Below are 21048 nucleotides of genomic sequence, written 5' to 3' on the forward strand. Positions count from 1 at the left end.
AGGCCGATGGTGTTGCAACTCAGCATGGGTGGAATAAATCCCCTTTCGGCGCACCTCATACATCCACCGCGCGCTTCAGCGCATAGGTGGACTTTTCCCACTGCAAACTATTTATGCTCGCGCTGGTAAAACCTACACCACTACCACCACCAACCACTATGCTTGGTTTTCTCCCTTGTTGCAATTTCGGTAAGCATAATCATCAGCAATCACCACAAGCACACCACCGAGAGAGGTGGATCTCTGTTTCCCGATGAAAATTCGCCCCATAATCGACACCATCATACCCTTGGCGCTGTGGTGAGAAAAGAAAAGTATATCGAAGTGTATACCCCATCGAAAGCCACCGCCGTTTGTTCAAAGCGCATGCCACTGCACTAACGTTTACCAGTGAGGCTAAAAATTTGAAACAAACCCCCAGACCTAACAAAGCGAACTAACAAGCAAAAAAAAAAAGATCACAAGCAAATCAGCTCACAGGACCAGTTGCACATCGGGTGTTTGGCAGGACAAATGGCCAAAAAAATAAAAAAATATATTAGCAAAAAAAATTAATTTATGGTACCATACGAAACTTGTATAAATTCAGAATTTGATGGCTTTATCTTATCTAATTTTAACGATCTTGTTTTGTAAAAAGAACAAGCTTAAAATCAAATGAAATATTTAAATTAATCTTTTTTTTTATTCACAATGATTAAGTTACACATGTTTTGTAGACATTTGCAATTTTATAGTTTGTGGGCAATTTTGTGAAATAAAATCTGATAAATAATATTAGAATGGTTGTAAAGTAAAGTTTGCAAACAGAAGAACATAGAAAAAGATTTTTATGTATAATATTTATTTACAATAAGATACAACAAATGTTTATTTATTTGCGAATCAACTCTTTGTTAAACCAAATAAATGGTGTTTTGTTTTTTGCTCGGTCTGGACGGCCTCGTTACATCTCCTAAAGCATGTGTTATATATTTCTTAGTGATTAGGTTAAAATAAACATAAACAATTATTTAATTAACGAAGTTCTTAGATTTTTTGATTAGCAACAAGATCTTCTAACATTTTTTGATATTAAAATGTTATATATTCTTGGTTAGAATTTATGCTAACACATTTTTTTCCATTTTCTATTATTTGCTTTGCACACTGTGCGATGAGAAGGAAACGACTAACGGAATTGTGGCTTTTGAAGAGATTTTTTATTTTGTTTCGGAATCCACTCATGACGGGACCCCGCTCTGCTTTTAAGGATCATAATTTATGCCACACGGAAGTGCCACATTTAAAGGCAGACGAGACGAGTCGAAAAGAAGGTGTGATAATGCAGGTGCGATTTTACTGAAGGGATTTTTAGACATCCTGATACGATACGATTCTGCTGCGCTGGTAAATAAATGTTACGAGAAACATTTTGTTGGTTTTTAAATACAGAAAATACTGCCTAATGCTCACTTTTAGTAAATGGGGACTAATTTATTACACTACATCAGATACACAGCATCATCACACGCTGTATGACGTGATGCAGCACGGCGTAAAACTGTTAAAGATGATCCTGAAGATTCTTCACATGGCTGCGATAAATCGTTTCCTTTCTTTCTAATGACTGCATGCGTCGCTACTTAGTCAACATCATTCCCACAGGGCGGGAAAGAGAAAGCGAGAGGGATAGAGGGTGAGCCAAAAAAAAGGGAAGTCAAATTTACCCACCCATTCATCAGCTTCCCGGTAAACAACCGCAACGGGTCCATTTGCAAAAGCATAAACAGATAGTTTACGAGCCTTAAGTGAGCTCGTTTGCGCGCTGATGATAATGATGTCGGGGCGTGTAGTAAGCTCCCCATTGCCGGAAGCTGCCAGCTAATGTGTGCTTACGGTGGAGAGTTAAAAAGAAAAACTTTGCCCCTGGTTGGGCAAAGAAACAAAAACAACCGACTTGCTTATATCTCCGAACGGGGTGTGAGGGGCAACATTCGGCAGTGCTTTAACGCGTCGTGAGCGCATTAAATAATCTGGTAAGATTATGGTACACCGTATGGATGCCATGTTGCGCGCGTGTGTGTGGAACGCAGGAAAGACAAATGCGCCACAATTCATTCACATCATCCCGAGCCATGGAAGGCAACGCCGTGCGTCGCTGCCCACGTATGTATGTGCCAGTTTAAGGGTGTATGTGATTTAGTGCTCCATTGGCACGTTTTATAGACATTTTTACCTTTGCCATGTGTACACCTTGTTCGTTTGCCAAAGATGATGCCAAAAAGGGTTCACGCAAACCGTCGGCGGTTATGTGCTCGGTTGTCCATTTTGTCTCCTTTACGATGCATGGCTCGAGCCTTACCTTCCTTCATCATCCACAGGCGTGTTACATTACCCCTAAATGATGCAATGTAACAAGCCACCGGTGAGATATACGAAAGGATACAGCAAAACATTGCAAAACAAAGTAACTGCTCATCAGGGTGTGTGTGTGTTAGGTTGAGTACCCGCTTAAGGTTGTCATTCTATTGGAGAAAGCAAAAAAAAAGACAACTGAGAAACTTTTGTGGAGAGCGAAAAAAAAACCCCGGGTACATTCTATTTTACCGGATGTAACTCAACGGGGCTTTACGAAACCCGTATCACACAATTCCATTAGTCGAATGAGTCACTGCTAATAGAGTTATTCTCTTGGCGTCCCTGAACCCATCTGCGTTTTTTTTCCTACACCTTCCAAATATGTTCTGTCCTCGCAGCGTAACGGTACCGCACCGCTGTGTGATATTCATTTCATCCCAAGGGCAGAGTTCTGCAGTTGCCTGGGTGCGCATCGCACAATACTGTTTGTCCCAAGGATCCATTATTTCTTCATCAAGGTTGGTTATCGTCGAGTGTGTTCATTGTGTTCGCCAGCTTGCACGGACATTGTGTCCGCAACTCCTTCAAAATCCAATGCACCCAATAGTACCAGCCGCCCGGGTAATAATTGATGTCTGTTTGCGACGCAAAAACCAACAACGACTTCAAGTCAACGGGTTTTGGTCCAGTTTTCCACCGAACCTTGGCCCAAGCCATTAGTCGAGCGGCCCGAGCCCTTTGCCAGACGTTGTCCCGATTGTGTACCAGTACAGTGGAATAATTCAATCATCAGCACACTCATCCCTTCCTATTTTTCTTTCTCTTTTCCGGTTCACTGGCGCAGATACGACTCGGTGACATCTACCATCTGGCCCGGTCAATGATGAGCGGGAAAACGTTCGCCCTGCCGACGGGCTGGTGGCCCCATGAAGCTTCCCGCCGATTGGCCGTCCTGTGCGTTACCACCGTAGCACTGTTGTTTGCCCGGCTGCAGATCATGGGCTCCCAGCTGCCCGTTTTTACCAGGTGAGTACATTCGTGCTATCAATCTCGTGGTACACCGCTCCGGACCCAACCTGTCACTCTGCCCCCGGAAGGTATGCAAACGCCGAAAAATTGATTACGAGCCCGGTACAAGAGAGAAAGTATCGGTCGATCGGCCGTACTACCAATCGGTCATCGGATATTGGTTTGTGACAGTGCACAGTGCAATGTGGATCGTTCCACATGATTCCGTACGAACTTCACGATACTGTCACCGTCAGTGTATGTGCCCGGCCAGAGACCGATACAGACCGATTCGATTAATTTGTCTACTAATGCACACCGACGCTAGGTTACCTAGCTTATAATCCGCTGAACCTGGTTTCAAAACAGTTCGCCTCGGTTCGCATCCATCCCGGCAACGATACGTTCAGTCAATCGGTGGTAATTATTTATCGTACTTTATGGCACCAATTAAATACGCTACCTTCATCTCTTTTCCGTTCCATTTTCAAAAATGCTGACCCGAATGTTAGCATTCTTGATAAGGATCGCAATGTATGCAATGCATCGGTGCCGTATTCCATTATCGAATATCATACTGTCGGGTGGTTTAACGTACCCGATAGAAAGTTCATTCAAATGCATCTTTTAATAGGTAAATGAGCTTTATCTGTCGACTATCTGTGTTCGGGAGAGGGCCTTTAGTCAATTCGAACCATTATTCTCTTGCAACCATAGAATAATGACGAAGGTGTAGTTGGCTGGATTAAATTACGTGATACAGAGTTGCAAAAACGTTCCAATGGTTTGTGCTGTACAAATTAAATGGATAGAATGTAATGGTATTCGTTTTATCCTTGTTGCGCCTAAAGGTAGGCAATGTATTCCACGTGATTTCAGATACAGATAAAACTGTGCATCGTTTTTTTTTCGACTGTTGTTAGTTTAGGTTTTGGGGTACGCCCTCTGTACACAATTTCACCCCTGCAACAATGCATCAGTTCATTAGAAATTGTTGCATGATCCTGTGTTTAATTATAACAAACGCCATACCGTTGAAACGGTTCACCAACACGAGGTAGGCAATGTCAATGTCCCATGTACACCGAGAAGCTTACCCAAATTGGGCAACCAGAAAATCTTCTCATTAAAACAACCGTGCACTGTTTCCTTCCAGCTCTGTTGAGCACACGCAGGAGAGCCCAAAAAAATGTAAAGCTCGGTAACACTTACACTGGCCGTTCATGGCCGAACGGCTCATATGATAAATCACCCATGAATGTAATTTCCGCCCACTGCGTTAGGCGTAAGCGTTGTAAAATCAAACTACTTGTATGCCGTAGGCTAAACCTCACGTCACGGTACACTACGCACCTGGCCCGGTGTGTGATTTTCCGGGGGATTTACTACGACTATGTCGACCCCCGTAAACTATGTGCGCCACTGCAGTGCACAAGCAGACCGGCACCCAGCACGTACCACGAGCTGCATGAACAGGCTGCGACAGAACCTCCACCAGTTTATTGGTTGGTAGATGGATGAGATGTACAGGACGAGATGGCACCCGGCGACGAGAGACTGGTTTAACATGGTCCACCGTATAAACAACAATGCTCATCGGCTATCGATTGGATGACACGATACCGCGGGGAGGGAAAATAGTGGCCGGAGCTGTAGTGCGGTAATGTTACGAATGCTGGAACCCTGCGAACATGATGCCCATGGTCGTATATCAAACTTCAAAATCAGACACACACATACAGGCGGACTGAGGTAGCCGGACCGTATACCGACCGACATGGCTTCAAACCCGCCTCTGCGATGTGAGAGATACGAGAGAATTTAATTAGGATTACGGTCGTTTTGTGCTGCGAAGGAACGGTGACACTGTACCCATACCTTTCCCAACACGACTCTGTCATCACCAGCCGGGACATCGGACTCTCGCCTTGGCCCTCTATCGATTCGCCAACACGTGATCTGCCTCCGCTGACCCTTATCCGTTTTGTGCCTTCGGTCCGGTTTACAGTTGACCAAGCCCATACCGACTCGTCTCAACCTTAACTACCGTTGTTTCTTGTACCGGTTTTGTATTTGTACGACACATTTAAGGGGCTCGCCCTTTCGGGTGAGCATTCTGCAATAGGAGAAAGCGTTAAGCTTTTGAAGCTCACCATCGTGCCAGTTACGACAAGTTGACCTCCATACACACGCATCACATTCGGACGGTCTTTGTTGGACAAGTTTTTCCATCGACGAGCAGATTTTCATCGTTTGGAAGCGCCTCCATTAGTTACAGTGTCGTGCATTCAACGAACATCAGCCAAGTCAATTTACCACAATTTAATCGCTTTCAACGTTGTGATATGATATGCAGCATGGGAAGCATACAAAGAATGAGTAACTTATTTTATTTTTTCTAGGAAGAACTAGGTTTTGATTTCGACATTTTGTTCACCTAATCTTTATAAAGCCGTATATTTTCTCAAATGCCTGCATTTAGGCGTTGCTACAATGTATGTATTGCATACCTTTCAGGGGCATGGAATTGCTTTGTGCTTATTTGTTATTACGTGGATAAAACACGTGAAATAAATTTGATCATTTGATGCATGTTAGATATGCACTGACTGTACATTGAAATTACTAATAAATTGACAGTAATTAAATTGACATTTTGAAAGTAATTTTCCTCTATATTGTATGACAATTTATTCATGAATGCTAAACAGGTTCGATTCTTACTAGTTTCATTATTATCTACTACCTTCATTTAATGTAAAATGTCAAACTGATGCAATAATATCCATTAGCAAGGATCATATGACAGCTAGGTATATCAACTTTTCTTCGTTTCTTGGCTGATCGTCTATACTTCCAACAGAGAATATAGAAACGGGGGAGATAATTCACCGTATTTCATCGTCCAAAAAAAAACCACCGAACGTTTTTGGGGCGACCGAAACGAAAGGCTTCATTAAACATTAATTAATCCCCCGTAGCGGATGATTAAATTTCCATTAAGTGCATCCGAACCGAAGGGTCGAACCGAACACTGCGGCAGCGGAACCATCATCATCATCCGGCCCGAACCAAAATCAATGGTATGTAACAATAAGCCTCCCCGCTCAACGAGAGCGAACGGTTGAAGTTGCAAGTTCTTGCAGAACAGAAAAGAGTAGAAAAGATTACCCAACCTTCATTCGAAAATACATGCCGGACGAGAAGCGCTCCATTCCACGCCTATTTGCGGAACAGTTGGTCACAAAAATTGTTCGACGTGTCGTAAAAAATGCGATTCCATCAGCTCCACCGTGATGGTATGCATCGACCGAAACGTTTCGTCGGTCGAAGGGTAAAAGGGAAGTAAACTGATTTAACGCCTGCACGGTGGAATTATTTCATGATGAACAAATAAAAAATATATACACACCATAATCCCTCTATACCCGCGATGCGGCACCAGGCGCCTCCATGTATCATTGAGATTCGGGAAGCCATGCAAAATCGGCTTATCGCAAGCCGAACCTTTTCCGATTGACCAGTGAAGCAGATTTTGAAGGCTCCCAACCCATGAACTGATGAACCAAAATCGGATAAAATTTCCACACGAAATTCGGATTCATCATCAAACCGCCCCTCCCCAACTGGAAGGCTCGTGGCGGAGTACATTTTCTCACGCACACTTTAACATTTTACTAACCGTGGGGTTTTCGCGATGTAAAAAAAATATATACATACATATCCTCCCATACGTGACGCATCGTTTCGTCACCCGATTCGTCCCACTTTGCACCTCGTTTTTCCGGACACCACCAAAGTGCAAAGACCCCGTGCCCCTTTTCGGTCGTAAGCAAGAAATGCGAATGAGGTCAAGACACTTTCACTACGAGACAATGACGACAAAAAATAGAGAATGGAAAGCTCTGTCCGCTAAGGGGTTATATTGTTGTGAGAAGAAAAAAGTAACCCTCCATCGGCGGGAAGGGGACGAAATTCGGGCGAGAGACTAGCAAGATGATGCTTGCTGGTTCATAAATTATGTTTCATGTTTTGACGAGGGTCGGCACACACTCGCATACACTCTCACTCAAAGCACCCGCACGGTGCCGGGACGAAGACGAGGGTACTCGAAATAAAATAAGCAAAATATATTCCAGCCCGCTCCATGCCTGTGATACCGGGAGTGATCCGGTTTTTTTGTGTGTGCGAAAAAGGCATAAAAGGAAGATCATAGGTCACAGTTTCCATTGGATCCGCTTCCAGGAAGGGATGAACCTGTTCGATGTGAAGCGCTCGGGCTGATGGGAAACATGTCAGTACGTAGGGCCTACTCATCATTCCTCGTCCTGTGTTCCGTTGGTTTACTCCCTTACATCCTATTATATATTTTTTTTTATGCTCGTGCCAGTTCCTGCAACGTGGTTACGCTTTATATTCCCACGCAGGACTTTATGCCGAGTGTATCAACACAGCATTCCATTCAGAAAAGGGAAACTTCAACTTTCGATAGGTTTTTAATTTGATTTATGATAACAACACAATTTCGTTTTTTTTTTTTTTTGGGAGGGTTTTTGCTTTCCGTTTTGAATTTTAAACGGACGAACAGACTGTAAGAGAGATGTAGAAAATGAACAACATATGGTAACGTTGAATTCAAGACGACGCTTGAAGAGCACATTCAGTGGAAATTGTCTGCTTTATAAACGATCTGAAAGGAAATGCTAGAGGCTTTATATGGAATTGCTTTTGAGTGAATAGAAATACCAACGGGAAGTGTATGTTGTTAAAAAATTTATGTTGTTTAATTTGTTTCACATTAAAGTCACAGGATAATCGCCTTAAAAAGATTTGAAATGATAAAATAGGTGATACTAATTCACAGTGCAGGGTATACTAATCAATTTAAAGTCAAATTTTTTTCGTTGATATAATTTCATTACTACCAACATAATTTTCAACAATTTGTTCGTTGTTTTTATTATCGTGTTTCATTCATCTGATAAAACTAAACAATAGCTTTTAAAAATATTGTAATTTAAGTTCGATTTTTTAGTTTTCCATTTAATTTCGATACAACAGTTGCCAATCTAATGGAAACGTGTTGAAAATCACGTCACGTACCGAGCAACGGTAGTTAATTCCATTGAAATGGTCATCGGGTGTTGAAATACAATTAATGAAACTCGCTCAAATGTTCGGCGGTTTCTAAGAATGGAAAATTTTCAATGAAGTACACTTTCAAAATGTGTAAAAAAAGATTGACTTTTCCAAGTCAATTTCTATCTAGTTCATCGGTATCCCAGATCTTGGCAATGAGCTGATGAAATTGGTCCGTAGTGTTCACTTGATGTTCGTTCTGCTTGGCCAGCATGTGTGACCATACCGAATAGTCCAGTGGGTTAACGTCGGGGGAGCTGGGAGACCACAAAGACTAGTCGAGAAAATCTGTTAAACTCTTTCGTCACCACGCTTGGATGATATTCGTCGTGTGAGCCGTTGCACCGTCCAATTTAAAGACGTAATTATCCTTCCCGTAAAGTACCCGAAGTGCCAGCGCCACAACCTTCTCCAGAACTATATTGAATTATTGAATGAATGATGAATTATTTTGTTGAGGATTTTTCCCCAATATTTGAAATAAATTATTTAGTACATCAATTCCCATAATACATATGAGCATCTGAAACTAAAGACGCAAGATGCCGTGCAGTTTAATTTAATCCATGATATTCAAAAGCATTCTCCTAAGAAAGACATGAATAGAAGTCATATGCGAATGTGATATTTAATCTCCCCCCAAAAAAGGGAAGATTCATAATTCCATCTGATTCCACGTAAAGCTGCCCTTTCAATTTGACGCTATGGAGCTTTTTGCATGTGTGTGCAAATTCATCTCAATTTCATTATCATTTCTCCGAAAACCCCTGCCACAAAACGCTTTGTGTTGTAGTGAGTCTTGCTGCTGACAAAGGTTCCGTTACCGTTAAGACAAGCATATATGCATCTCACACACTGTGCCACATTCGTGCCCATTGTTCGTACAATTTTGGGGCGCAATTTGCCCGCCACGTTCGGTACGAAAACGTGCTTCCGCCAGATTAATTTTGTGGTTCAAAACCATTATGTTGAGGGAAATGATCTTATTTTGCAGTACCGTACGTAAACACCCACAGCTCAGCACAAAAGGCCAGTGAATGCGTAACCTATCGAATTGACAGCTCATTTTGGTGACAAGCTCGTAGGACGCTGGTGCGTTTTTCGATGGAAAACTAAAATGAATATTTCCTTATTTCATCCCCGTCGCAACACACACACACACACACACGCCCAAAGTCCGGTTTTGTCAAGGTGTTCGGGGTGTTTCTGATGGCAAATTGGTAGCCACACCTTCCGTAGAATATGGTCCAATAAATCTAGCATCTAATCGTGGCACTGCTGCCGTTTCATCCGATGCTTATTTTTCGCGACGACAAACATGACACGGACCGACTCGGGTGGTGTTCTCGTTTTACGCTGAATTTGTGCGAAACACGTTGCACCACTCGCTTCACTTTGACACTAACGACGTTTCAGAAGCGCTGCTTCACGGCAGGTTACGGCAGCCCGGACAGGTGAAGTACGCCGACACATTAAACTATTCGACGCTATAATAGGAAATTGATTGGAAACGTTATTTTGCTGGAATGATTTGATTTCCTTCCCGATGCCCTACACCATCGTTTGCCTACCCTCAAACCAAAACAAAACACCCACAATCACCCCCCTATGAGGACATCCACTGGATGAGGCAAGGCAACAACGACGAAAGAAGCGAGAGAGAGAAAAAAAATGTTACCATAAAACGGTGGAAATAAACGATCCACACCAGAGTACAAAACGCACAGGAAAACCTGCTGCTAGCCCCGAGTGGATGAACCGAAAGTTATTGCACTCTCAGCCCTTATGTTTTACTGCGCTTCTCAACATACTTCACACGGGTGGAGGGTCACGGCACTGTCCCGATCCTGTTGCTATTTTCACTCAAATTCCTACCCTACATAGTTCGCATCCGTGACCATTTACCGGCGTGCCGGGTGACGTTGCAAAAGCTGAAGGTGCTTCAATTTGGCAATAGAGCATTTTTATCGTGCTGAAGGGGCAACCTTCACTTTGTGCCGGTGACCTCGAGTGGTGGTGAAAATGGTGCATACCAAACGCGTGCGTTGTTTAGACAGTCGAGTACACACAAATTGCAGTAACAAGCGCAACAGTTTTCGTGAAACTTTTTATATTATAGCTTGTCTTACTTATAATACTATACACAACGGTATCAATTGAAGATGAAACAATTAAACGAAACATTAGTTTTAGTAAAGTAAAACTTGAACATAAATAAATTACGTTTCAAAACACTCGGTTTTTGTCAGTCCTTGCTACAAGGGACGGTCCGAATTTGATAGCTGATTCTGTCGTGTGGAACTGGCACCGTTTATCACATACGCCACCAAGTCGGTCTGGGATTGATTTTCGAATTAGAAGCAGTATTTATACATGAAAAAACATTTTTAAATATGAATTTAAATATGTATTATTTTTTAACATTTCTCTAATATTGGAGGAGAGGAAAGCAAAATAATGGAAAGGAGTTTAATTAAAAGCTACAAAATTATTTTATAAATTTTAAATTTAAGCCGAAAATGTCAAGCATGATGGTGATAACGCACGTAGATTTTTTCCGGTCCATGAGAAAATTTTGGAAATCCTTGATAAGAACACAAGATCTCGTTACCACGACATCCACTGTACTTTTTCTTTCAATTCGAACCCCACACGAATTGTTTTATTTTAGTTTTTCAGCGATATGAAGTTTGCTGGGAGAATTAATTACAAAAAAGTTTGGGAAAGCAATAACAGGAACATTGCATTCTTTAATTTAGAAAGACAAATATGTACAAATAGTACAACAATATTATGTTATCATAGATATGTTATCTATGATTTAATAATTTCCCCTAATTCTTGTGTAAATATTTCGGGTTTCTGGGACAGTGGCACAGTTTTGATATTATTGATTTTGTTTTTTAACATGGATATTAAAAACATGTATTAGAGTTTAAATATCTTAAGGATAAATTCGTCTTTCTCAAACCTGTGTTGGGGTTTGTTCTTTTTGGTGATAAGTGTGCCTACCCCTGTATTAGGTTGTTGCGCTAAATGGAAGTTCTATAGGTGTGAATAAGTGCAAAGCAATAATAACCTATAAAACATGGACTTTTGTTGCATTTGTTCACAAGATGAGTTGTTTTTATCAAATATTAATCTTTATTGTTGTGACGCCAATATTAGATACATTTCGTTTTAAATAGCCTTTAAAAGCTACTTAAGAAGTCCTTGTATTATACATTGAATAAGTAATTCAAAATCCATTATCAAACTGAAAAAACGTAGGAACAATGTTACACGAAAAAAACCTATTCGCTCCAACATCGGTTAACAATCTATTCATTCGCTGCTTATTGTCTGCACTCGGCTGTACAAAGGCCCCCCACCGCACGGATCCCGGCAGCCATCACGCTTACTCAAGTAGCGCGCGTAAGCAAACATGACAGCAGAAATGGTCCTGTCACTTCACAACCTTCCGACCGACGGTAACATGTCCTTTGCCCATCACCGGCTGTACAGCGGAGAAGGAAAATTATTAACCTTTATGGTAGTTTTATGACGTGAAATCGCGCAATAGCAAAAACGTTGATGACTTCGTTTCTCTAGGTTTGCTCGGGTCGCGTCTCCGTGCACAACCATTTCCCGAAACCGTTCAAGGACCGTCAAGGATAACTGTTTTCCCGAGCCTTGTCCTTTCGTGCGCTTCCTGCCGCACGGATTCCTACCTCCCAAGCCAAAGTTCGCGATGGTGACAGCGCACTCGCCACCACCCCGGTCACAGTAACAACCTGTGCGTGTGTTGAATGTTTGGCTTTTTCCTTTTATTACGCTGACAGAGGTGCTTTGTAGAAGTACCTTTCCTTGATGCTTGGCACAGAATACAGCAACAACAAAAAAAGAGTGTTCCTTCCCTCAGCGGTTGTGACGCCGTCGCGCTGACGAGTTTGGTGCTCGCGGAAATGTTACTTTGTTGCGCGAGCAACCGGATGGTAGCCGTCTTAGCAGGGTTACCACAACCCAAGCATAGCGGGACGTTGTGGAAAATGCAGAAAAATGGTTTCACTTAGCAAGGAAATGGTGAGATTTACCTGCTACAACACCACCAACTCCACCACCTCCGACCCTTCATGGCTGTTTGTCTGCTTCCATTATCCTTCATCCACTGTAAAACCCCGATGTCACATGTCACCAACGATTACGACGCACGACGGTACCGTGCAACCAGACGTATATATTGTCACCAAGCGATACCGCGCGGCCAAGATTCACAAACCACCGCGTGGAAGCGAAAGCCAATTTGGTCGTGTCAACCCGTGCAACCCAAGGCCAATAAAATATCTAATTTCATTCTCGTAAAAATATGAAAGCTTTACTATCGATCATATTATTTTGCGACCACTTTCAGCTGCGAATCGTACGGATGAGCAAACCATCCAAAAGGGAACGATGGCTCTTTTGGCATGGGTGCGATTTTACGTTATATGGTCCCAGTCACGCCCATGATACGTGTGCGTGTCATTAAGAATTGGTGATCAACTATCCAATCGCCATTGGTTTATGATATGCCGCATGCAGTAAGAAATGTCCCCTTTAAATGGCCTTTCTTCACGTGACTATGCTTCGTGTGATGTGTGTTAAAAATTGACTTCGATTGGCGGTGAGAAAAATTAATATCCATAATTCAATAAAATAAAGTTTGGAGAAATTATTTATTTATTGAAACTTCTAGAAAAATGCATTCAAGCGACCCTACGCCTAGCTCCAGAACTAGAACCTAGAACTAGAACTAGAACAAAGGCTGATTAAAAAGAAAATGTCAATTGTTGGAATAGCCTGGATCCGTTTTTTCCTCAAGGTTATTGGAGTAGTGACTCCGTTTAAACTTTAAAGCCTGTCGGTCGCATCAGATGTTCTTGAAGAGGATTGACGATCTTCTCTAAAACGTTTATCTTTAACCATCCAATATTTCTCCAATCAACTCTTCGCATGATGGGAAACAATTTCCGGAAGACACTCTCTAGCCTTATTGCAAAAAGTCCTGTAGTACTGAGATAACTGAAGTATCTTCTTCTGAAAAAAGGTTTGAGTTCGTGGATTTTCTTGGTGGATACTTGATATCTTCATATCACCAACATCATCAGCAGTTTCTTTTTGAGTAATTGTAGTCCAGGTTCTTTTACACTGTTTGACTGGATGTTCCAAACTTCCAGTAAAACGATGTGGTCACTCTACCCTACAGCTTCTTTCTTAGCATTTAATGCGCTCTTACATGTCACTTCTGGTTTTGGACGACTAAAACTTATCGTTCTAGTCTTACAGTCTAGTCAACATTTCTAATACTTTTCTCTCTCTCTCTCTTTATTTCAGATTCGACAATCCAGCATCCGTGGCGGTGACCCCAGCTCGGCAATTGTCGTATAACTATCTCGTCTCAGTCAACCTCTGGTTGCTACTATTCCCTTGCGATCTGTGCTGCGACTGGACGATGGGAACGGTTCCCTTGGTCGAGTCGTTTACGGATCCACGCAATTTGGCCACCCTGGGATCGTACAGCATGATTGGCGTATTGGCATGGGTTGCCTTCATCGAAAACCATCGTCAAAAGTCAGCCGTAGTTGTTATGGTGAGTAGAACTTTTTTTAATTACTCATTTTAATTAGTAAAACTGAAGTTATTAAATTCCCGCTAGTGATGTTCCATAATCTCTGCTATGGATTTAGTGTTAAACACAGGTTCGCTTCGGTTTTATTTAAACTTTTTCTATCTTCTTTATGTGAATAATAAGGGAAAGCATAACCGTATGTACACCAAATCTCAAGCGAACCACACAATCACGCATGGGAAATCTATCTCTTCCGCAAGCTCAAACTGATTCCAACGTAGCTGAACGAAGCGGTTTATCATCATTATCTGGCAAACATATCCTACCCATTCTCAAGTTTGCTGTTGATTTCAATTTTCGTGCCATGCATCGACAAAACCCGAGGCCATTACTTTTCTCATTCTTTTCCCCAAGGATGCCCGGAAAATGGCTATGAAATTCGTTCACCCACACCACATCGCTCGATCGGGCAAAGGGGAAAGTGGGATCGTAGGGGTGGTTATGTGGCCACTGTGTGACAACTCATGAGATGCGTCAAAATCCGTTTGGTAATGATTTTTGTTTCTTTCTTGTTTTTTAGTCCTTCGCTAGCAACACATTTATTTCACTTCCTGACGATTGCCCGGTGTAGAATGTTCTACGCATTCCGCTTGTCTATTTCATACCCATCGAATCAAGGCAAACAGTTCACATTAAAGCCTCACACACACACACATGGTTCTACTCAAAGCTAGTCTTCTTCACGACGAGTGAACAACCGAATCCTCAGGCACGTTCCGATCGCTCACTCATGCGAACAGAACGGTGGGATACGTTGTGATCCCTTTCTTTTCTTTTTAGAGGCGATGTCTTTTTCTTTATCGATTTTCTTGGTCAGTTCAACCTTTTCCCGGGTTTCTTCCCCGCACCCCTCTTCCACTGTCCCTTTAACACGAAGAAGCAGAAACTTTCAATGGCTGACCATGGATCGAACGGCGAAACGTGGGACCAATTTCCTTCGTCCCCGACCAGCTTCGGTCGATCGATTTTCCACCGAATGACCCCAAACCGCACGGCATTTTCATTTGTTCGAGTGAAAATACGCATCCACACCTTCGGCGATATCGCATTCTTAGTTTCGTTGATGATGATGTAGAAGCCAATCCAATCCGGTCGTTGCCCCTTGTTGCTTCCGTCAGCTAGATTCGATATTTCCTGCATCGTATCGTACGGATAACATCATCGTCCTTTACCCATCATGACGACTGTGTAACCTACGGTCACGGGTTGTCTTCTGAAGTTTTTTTTCTCTCAATCTATCGCATTTTCGATAACATCGTTCCGTTCGGGTTCGGTTACTAGCGATCGTCTGTAGCAGTGACCGTGCGCTATAGCAGCTTATAACTAGCATTGTAAATCTGTCTATCTACACTTTCGTTCAGACCGGATTTTCTTTAAAGCAAAAGGGTTAGGAAATGTTTCGCCCAATTGGTGGTTTTATTTATTTTAATGTAATATTTTATTGTATATATTTTTCATCTCTTATTTCTGGAATATTTGATTTTAAAAATGTCCTTGATTTAAACAAAATTTTGCAACGTTAAAAATAATCCTTATACGAATTTTCTGATAAGTATATTTATATAAACCTATGCGTTTAAAGTTGTTATAAAATCTTTTGAATTCCTTCGTTTTTCTGTTAATCGTGTTAGAAGCCCGAAAGTGCCTGATAATATAGATATGAACAACAGAAAGATCAAGATGACATTATCCACCCATGTAGCATGTCCGGTTCATGATGTGATTAGTTCACGCCTAGCGTTGTATAATTGTTGAAATTGCAAATAAACTCCTAAGATACTGAGAGGAAAATTATTTGGAATATTTTAGGAAATTTATTTGAAATTCCCATGAAAGAATAGAGATTTTTTTTGGTGGGATCAATTTGAGGTTTTCTATTAAGAGTTTTAAGAAACTTATTAAAAGAAATGGCCATTATTTTCACAAACGTATGATAGGCCTGAATAATCAATTTTGATCCAATATCGCACAAATATCTCTGCTAGAAAATAGCATTACCACCCAAAACATAGAATATGTAAAATCTATATGCCATTTTGTTTATGATTGAAAATTTATTTTTGGTGACAGGATTACCATAACAAAAACAAATCACATTTATGCATTTCTTAATAATCTTTGACCATACAAATAAAGCCATATGCAGCCATGTAGTATGGCACATTCTGTCATGCTCGATTCTGAACGTAACCGAGCAACAAGACCGACGTTCGGGTTGCATGCCAAAACAAAGTTGCAATCACTTTCCTAGCTTCACTTCCTGGGAAAATCGTGTTTCGAGTCAATCTTAAAATTGCAGTTTTGATGACAGCCATAAACTTCCTTCTAAGGAAACATTCTCCTGTCCGTCACGCCACCCCGTAAAAACCTTCCCGCGTTTCCCATCGATTGCAGGAAAAGCCACTAGCGATTGATATTACACTCCGTTTGTTTGCTGAGGATGAAATTTGTTTTCCCTTCATCCAAAACATCCAACGATTCAGTCGACCAATTCAACCGAGCGAAGTGGAAGTTGAACAATTTTGCATTCTCAGCAGCACTAGCAGTAAGCTTAAGACCCTCTTCTAAATGTTGAAGCTCCTTCGCTTTCCGTGCATTCGATTTGCTCTGCTGCGCTTTAAATTGTTCCACCGGCATCTCCGTTTTTTTTTTGCTCCTTTCTTGGATTCATTTCGTACACCACCGCCGTTTGGGCTTCCGTCCGGTGGATTTACATATAAAACGAAAACGGTTCCCGGGGAAAGAAAGAAAACCTTTCGCCAGCCTGCGTTTCGCCAGGCTGGTCCCACTTCCTTTCCGGTGGGTAGGGTAATCTTTATCGAACGTTGCCACACATACACAAATGGCAGTGCGCGTTGTAAAGTCGCGCGCCATCCATGCGCGAAAGAAGCAAACCGGATGCTGGTTCCAGTTCGCGAAAGGACTACAGCCAAGTCGATGCCATATCCTTAATCCTCTCGAGTGTGCACGAACTCGGAAAAGACAAGTCGAGCATTCGATGGCTGTAAATGTAAACCGCCGATGAAGGAGTTTCCGTCAAAAGCTTGCTTGCGTTTTCTCTACGGGACATATCTCGCCGGGTGCCCGGTGAATTACAATATCGATGGCATTCGCTTTCGTTTTGCTTCTCCCTTTTTTTTTTTGCTTTTCCATTCTCTTCCTCTCTCTCTGTCTCTCTCATCGTACATATTCACAAATGATCGTATAACTTCACGAAGCTTTGAAGGACTTCCGGGCATGGCAACACCGGACGACATTCCGGTTCCGGTTGAAGTAATAACCCAGTTGCTTGGAATCCTCTTCATAATCCTTTCTGCTCGTAACGCTTTAAAGTGTGCCTTTTCTTATTTCTTGGCATGCCCTTCAAAGGATTTTGCAAGCCACAATGAAGGGAAAAAATCAATACTTTCCTTCCAATTTGGGTTAGATTCGGCATGCACAATTTGTGTCGCTATTCTAGCAATTCCAAATTAAGAGGAATAAACGCATTCAGTAAACCCTCAAAAGTGACCACATTTCCAAATTTTTATTCACATTTTCATACACTTAGTGTACGTGTTTTACGTATAAACTGTAGTAACACTAGAACATTACATTTTTGTGTATAAAAAATTTAACCTTTTTTATAAAATAAACTCCAAGTTTTAGTTTCGTGCATTTTTCATAAGAATAAGATAAAAACAAATATTTTGTTTTTAAATTTACGAAAATCTATACAGCTTTATAGCACATTAATGCTGTTGTTAATACGTTTGCGTCTACATGTATGCAATCGAAATGAAAAATCATCCATTTACGGCCAATCTAGTACCTATTATAAACTGAATTTCGTTAATATCTAGACCAGCTCGAATTTTTATATAAAGACGATGTTTCTAGATCCAAAAAGTGTTGCAATATCGAAAACACGCACACTGCGTAAGTATGTCCTTGATTCCAAAGCAAACAAACAGCAAATTGCTTCTTGAATCATAAAGTAGTAAAAGGAAGATGACGAAAAAAAAACATTCCCCTGTTCCATTCCACTCTGCTTACGCTTCGTTTCCATATCTCAAATCTTTCCCTCATTGTTTCCCACATTTCGCTTCGCGCCACTAATCCTAGACTCTTCGCTTAATGTGTAGCCGCATCTTTGAACGTTGCACCATTTATTTAGATTTATGAGTCAACGATAACTCAACGTTGAAATCTTTTTCGTTTTTGGCAAATCATTGCCTCGTCCCTTCCCAATTTGTGTTACCCAAATGCCGGCAACAAGGCAGGGTTTGTTTTCGGATATTTCTGTATGTATATGTTCGCCGCGGGGGTTTTTTTTTCACTGTTTTGTTTCATCTCACTGCTCAATTACTGTATTACTGCAGCGAAACCTTCCGGCTCATACGCCCATGGGCAGCAGAAGCCTTCCATTAGTTCTGGTAGCACTGCCTATGCGAGCGTTACGAACAAAACCCAAAAAAAGAATGTTTTCATTCTTGCAGTGCGCGAGAAGATTGATTACCGCTGAGGGCAAAATCTCCTCTCCATTTAAGCTTTCGCGCAAGGTTTTTGGCCATTTTTTTCAACCTCCCTCTTCCCGTTTCCGCACTCGTACTTGGAACGGGGATCCAAGTCTCTACCGGGCGTAAAAGCTTCAATGGTTAAGCATTTGTATTTTGTTTCTTTCGCATACTTGCAATTTCTATAAGTGATAAGCCTTCGGACTAAATTCATGTTTGAAGGTAGAACTGTTTGGTGGCAGAAATGTGAGTTTGCGCTGGTGGTGGTATGGCAGCACTAGACGGTCAAATAAGAAAACTCATCAATTTCATGTCACTCTACCACTGTTGGCAGTTGGTAAAGGATCGGGCCGGGTCATTCAAAATCCCTACCGGTGGGAAGGTTGCACCGGAGGAAAGCTGTAAAGCAATTCCTTGATTTGTTGTTTACACTTGGGACAATTTTTTTTCGGTGTAGAGACTTTTAAACTAATTAGATTATAGTGGCGCTGGTTGTTTTAGAGATGAATATCGTAAATGTGAGTGTGATAGTTTTTTTTTTCAATTTATTTCAAGAATCCTAAGATAAATTTGTATGAATTTGAAATGTAGAAGTGGCTTTAATTGGAAAAGCAAATCAAATAATAAATAAACACGATACAAGCAATTGTAGAAATGAAGGTTTATTTCTTTGTTGGAAGCTGTTATAAGTTTTTGGATTAAAACTGTTTAAATTTTTGTTTGTTTGGTTAAATTTGTTCTAGAAAAAAATATCAACTCACGCGGAAACGGTTGCAATGGTCATGTAAAATGAATTGAAGGAAAAATAATACGCCTAAATGTATGCAATTTGCAAATATAATAATTTATGGCATGCGAATGATGCTGTTTTCAACATCAGTTCTTTGACGTAATGGTTTTAACTAAACAAATTATTGGTTTTTTTATCCTCAGAAGTACCGTCAAGCTGTACATCTGAAACAAATTATTTTTATAAATTCAATTTTTTTTTATTTTTTATAAAGTTTTGCAATTTAATTTAACTTAGGTCCAATTTCACCATCATTCTACAATCTGTTTATACGTTTTTTTTATTTCAAAATGAAAAATTATTCTCTACACTCTCATCGCACATAGCGCAGAATTCATTGTATTAGAAACAAAATTCAAATTAGAATTTGTACCGACCCCATTTACCATCCTTTTGCTCGAAACAGATTACCCAACGCCCGGTCAACGGTTGCTTCCGTCCCATGCCATCCTGTCGGACAGCTTCAATTGTGCTCCGCCACAATTCTGTCCACTTAAACTCAGCACACTGAAAACGCTTTCCCATCTCACGCTTGTATGTTTTTTTTTAATGCTTTCGCTACTCTTCAACCGATGACGCCATCCATCCTCTAACCACTGCTCGAGGGATTAAAGTGACATAAATTCTAAAACTAAATGAAATTTTTGCAAGTATGTGTGTATTCTACCGGTTCCGTTTGCCATTCAAACGACCGTACAACTGTCTAGACGGTCGTCAGTGATTATCTCCCCGGGGTGATTCCGCCGGGTTCTGCAACACATATGAACCCATCATCCTCCGACACATGCACACGGTTTGGCAGGAAGTGTTAGTGGTACAAAAATAAGCAAATGCAGTTAGTTGTTGTATTTTTTTTTTCTTCAAACCGGCATTATTATTATGCGAATGGTAATGGTGGCTATGTTGAGGTTAGTCCCACGGGTGTCGAGATTATTCAGCGCTCGAATGTAGTTTTCTTTTTAGTGTCCTTTTTTATATATATGCTCGTTCTCCCCACAAACAACGGTGCAGATCTCTGCACACCCAGTGATGCCCAGAATCGGAAGTGCAGGTAAAGCGGTGCATGACCGATGCACACAAGTGGTGTACGAGATGCGCATGTTTCCATTGCAATTCATATTTTCATCTGCACGGGCAAGTGTTGAGCTTTTTGCACGTTTTGCATGCTTTTTTTCTCTCGTTTTGTTCTGTATGTTTTCGGTACATTGCAATGGAGATGATGCAGGGATTGTGATAGGAGAATAATAATACCCTCGGGCGTACTGTGACACATCTCACAGGGGTAACTAATGCTACCGATGGGTACCGGAGCAGCCTGTGTTCCACCTGGGAGACATTTTGATTGCTTTAGACAATCATGTTTTCAAGATGAGGAAAGAACTGACGTTATACTACTGTGGTGGTTGAGTTTCAGCAGACAACAACACAGGGATGGAATGTACAATACTCAAGCTTTAGCTGTACAACCATGTCTTATCAAACCGTCCATTTTTAATTGCACCAAAGAATTAGGATTTTACACATGTAAATTTTAATGGGATGCTAGATATGTATTAAGCAATTGTAATATTTTTTTTTCGGTCGAAAACAACTGTTTTTTCTATAAGCAAATTCTTTATCAAATCGTC

At 41.2% G+C, this 21048-nt stretch overlaps 1 protein-coding gene across 6 annotated transcripts in view; it reads left to right on the forward strand.

Moving 5' to 3' along the window:
• The window catches only part of LOC125766968 (protein O-mannosyl-transferase Tmtc3), a 169060-nt gene that overhangs the window by 139149 nt on the left and 8863 nt on the right, over positions 1–21048 (forward strand). For all 6 annotated transcript variants that reach the window (XM_049433118.1, XM_049433117.1, XM_049433119.1 and 3 more), the window contains exons 8-9: positions 3185–3366; positions 13840–14095. In XM_049433118.1, the coding sequence (XP_049289075.1) occupies positions 3185–3366; positions 13840–14095 (438 nt within the window). The remainder of the gene's footprint in view (positions 1–3184; positions 3367–13839; positions 14096–21048) is intronic.

Source organism: Anopheles funestus, chromosome 3RL (assembly GCF_943734845.2).
Source record: "Anopheles funestus chromosome 3RL, idAnoFuneDA-416_04, whole genome shotgun sequence".
NCBI classification, from domain to species: domain Eukaryota; kingdom Metazoa; phylum Arthropoda; class Insecta; order Diptera; family Culicidae; genus Anopheles; species Anopheles funestus.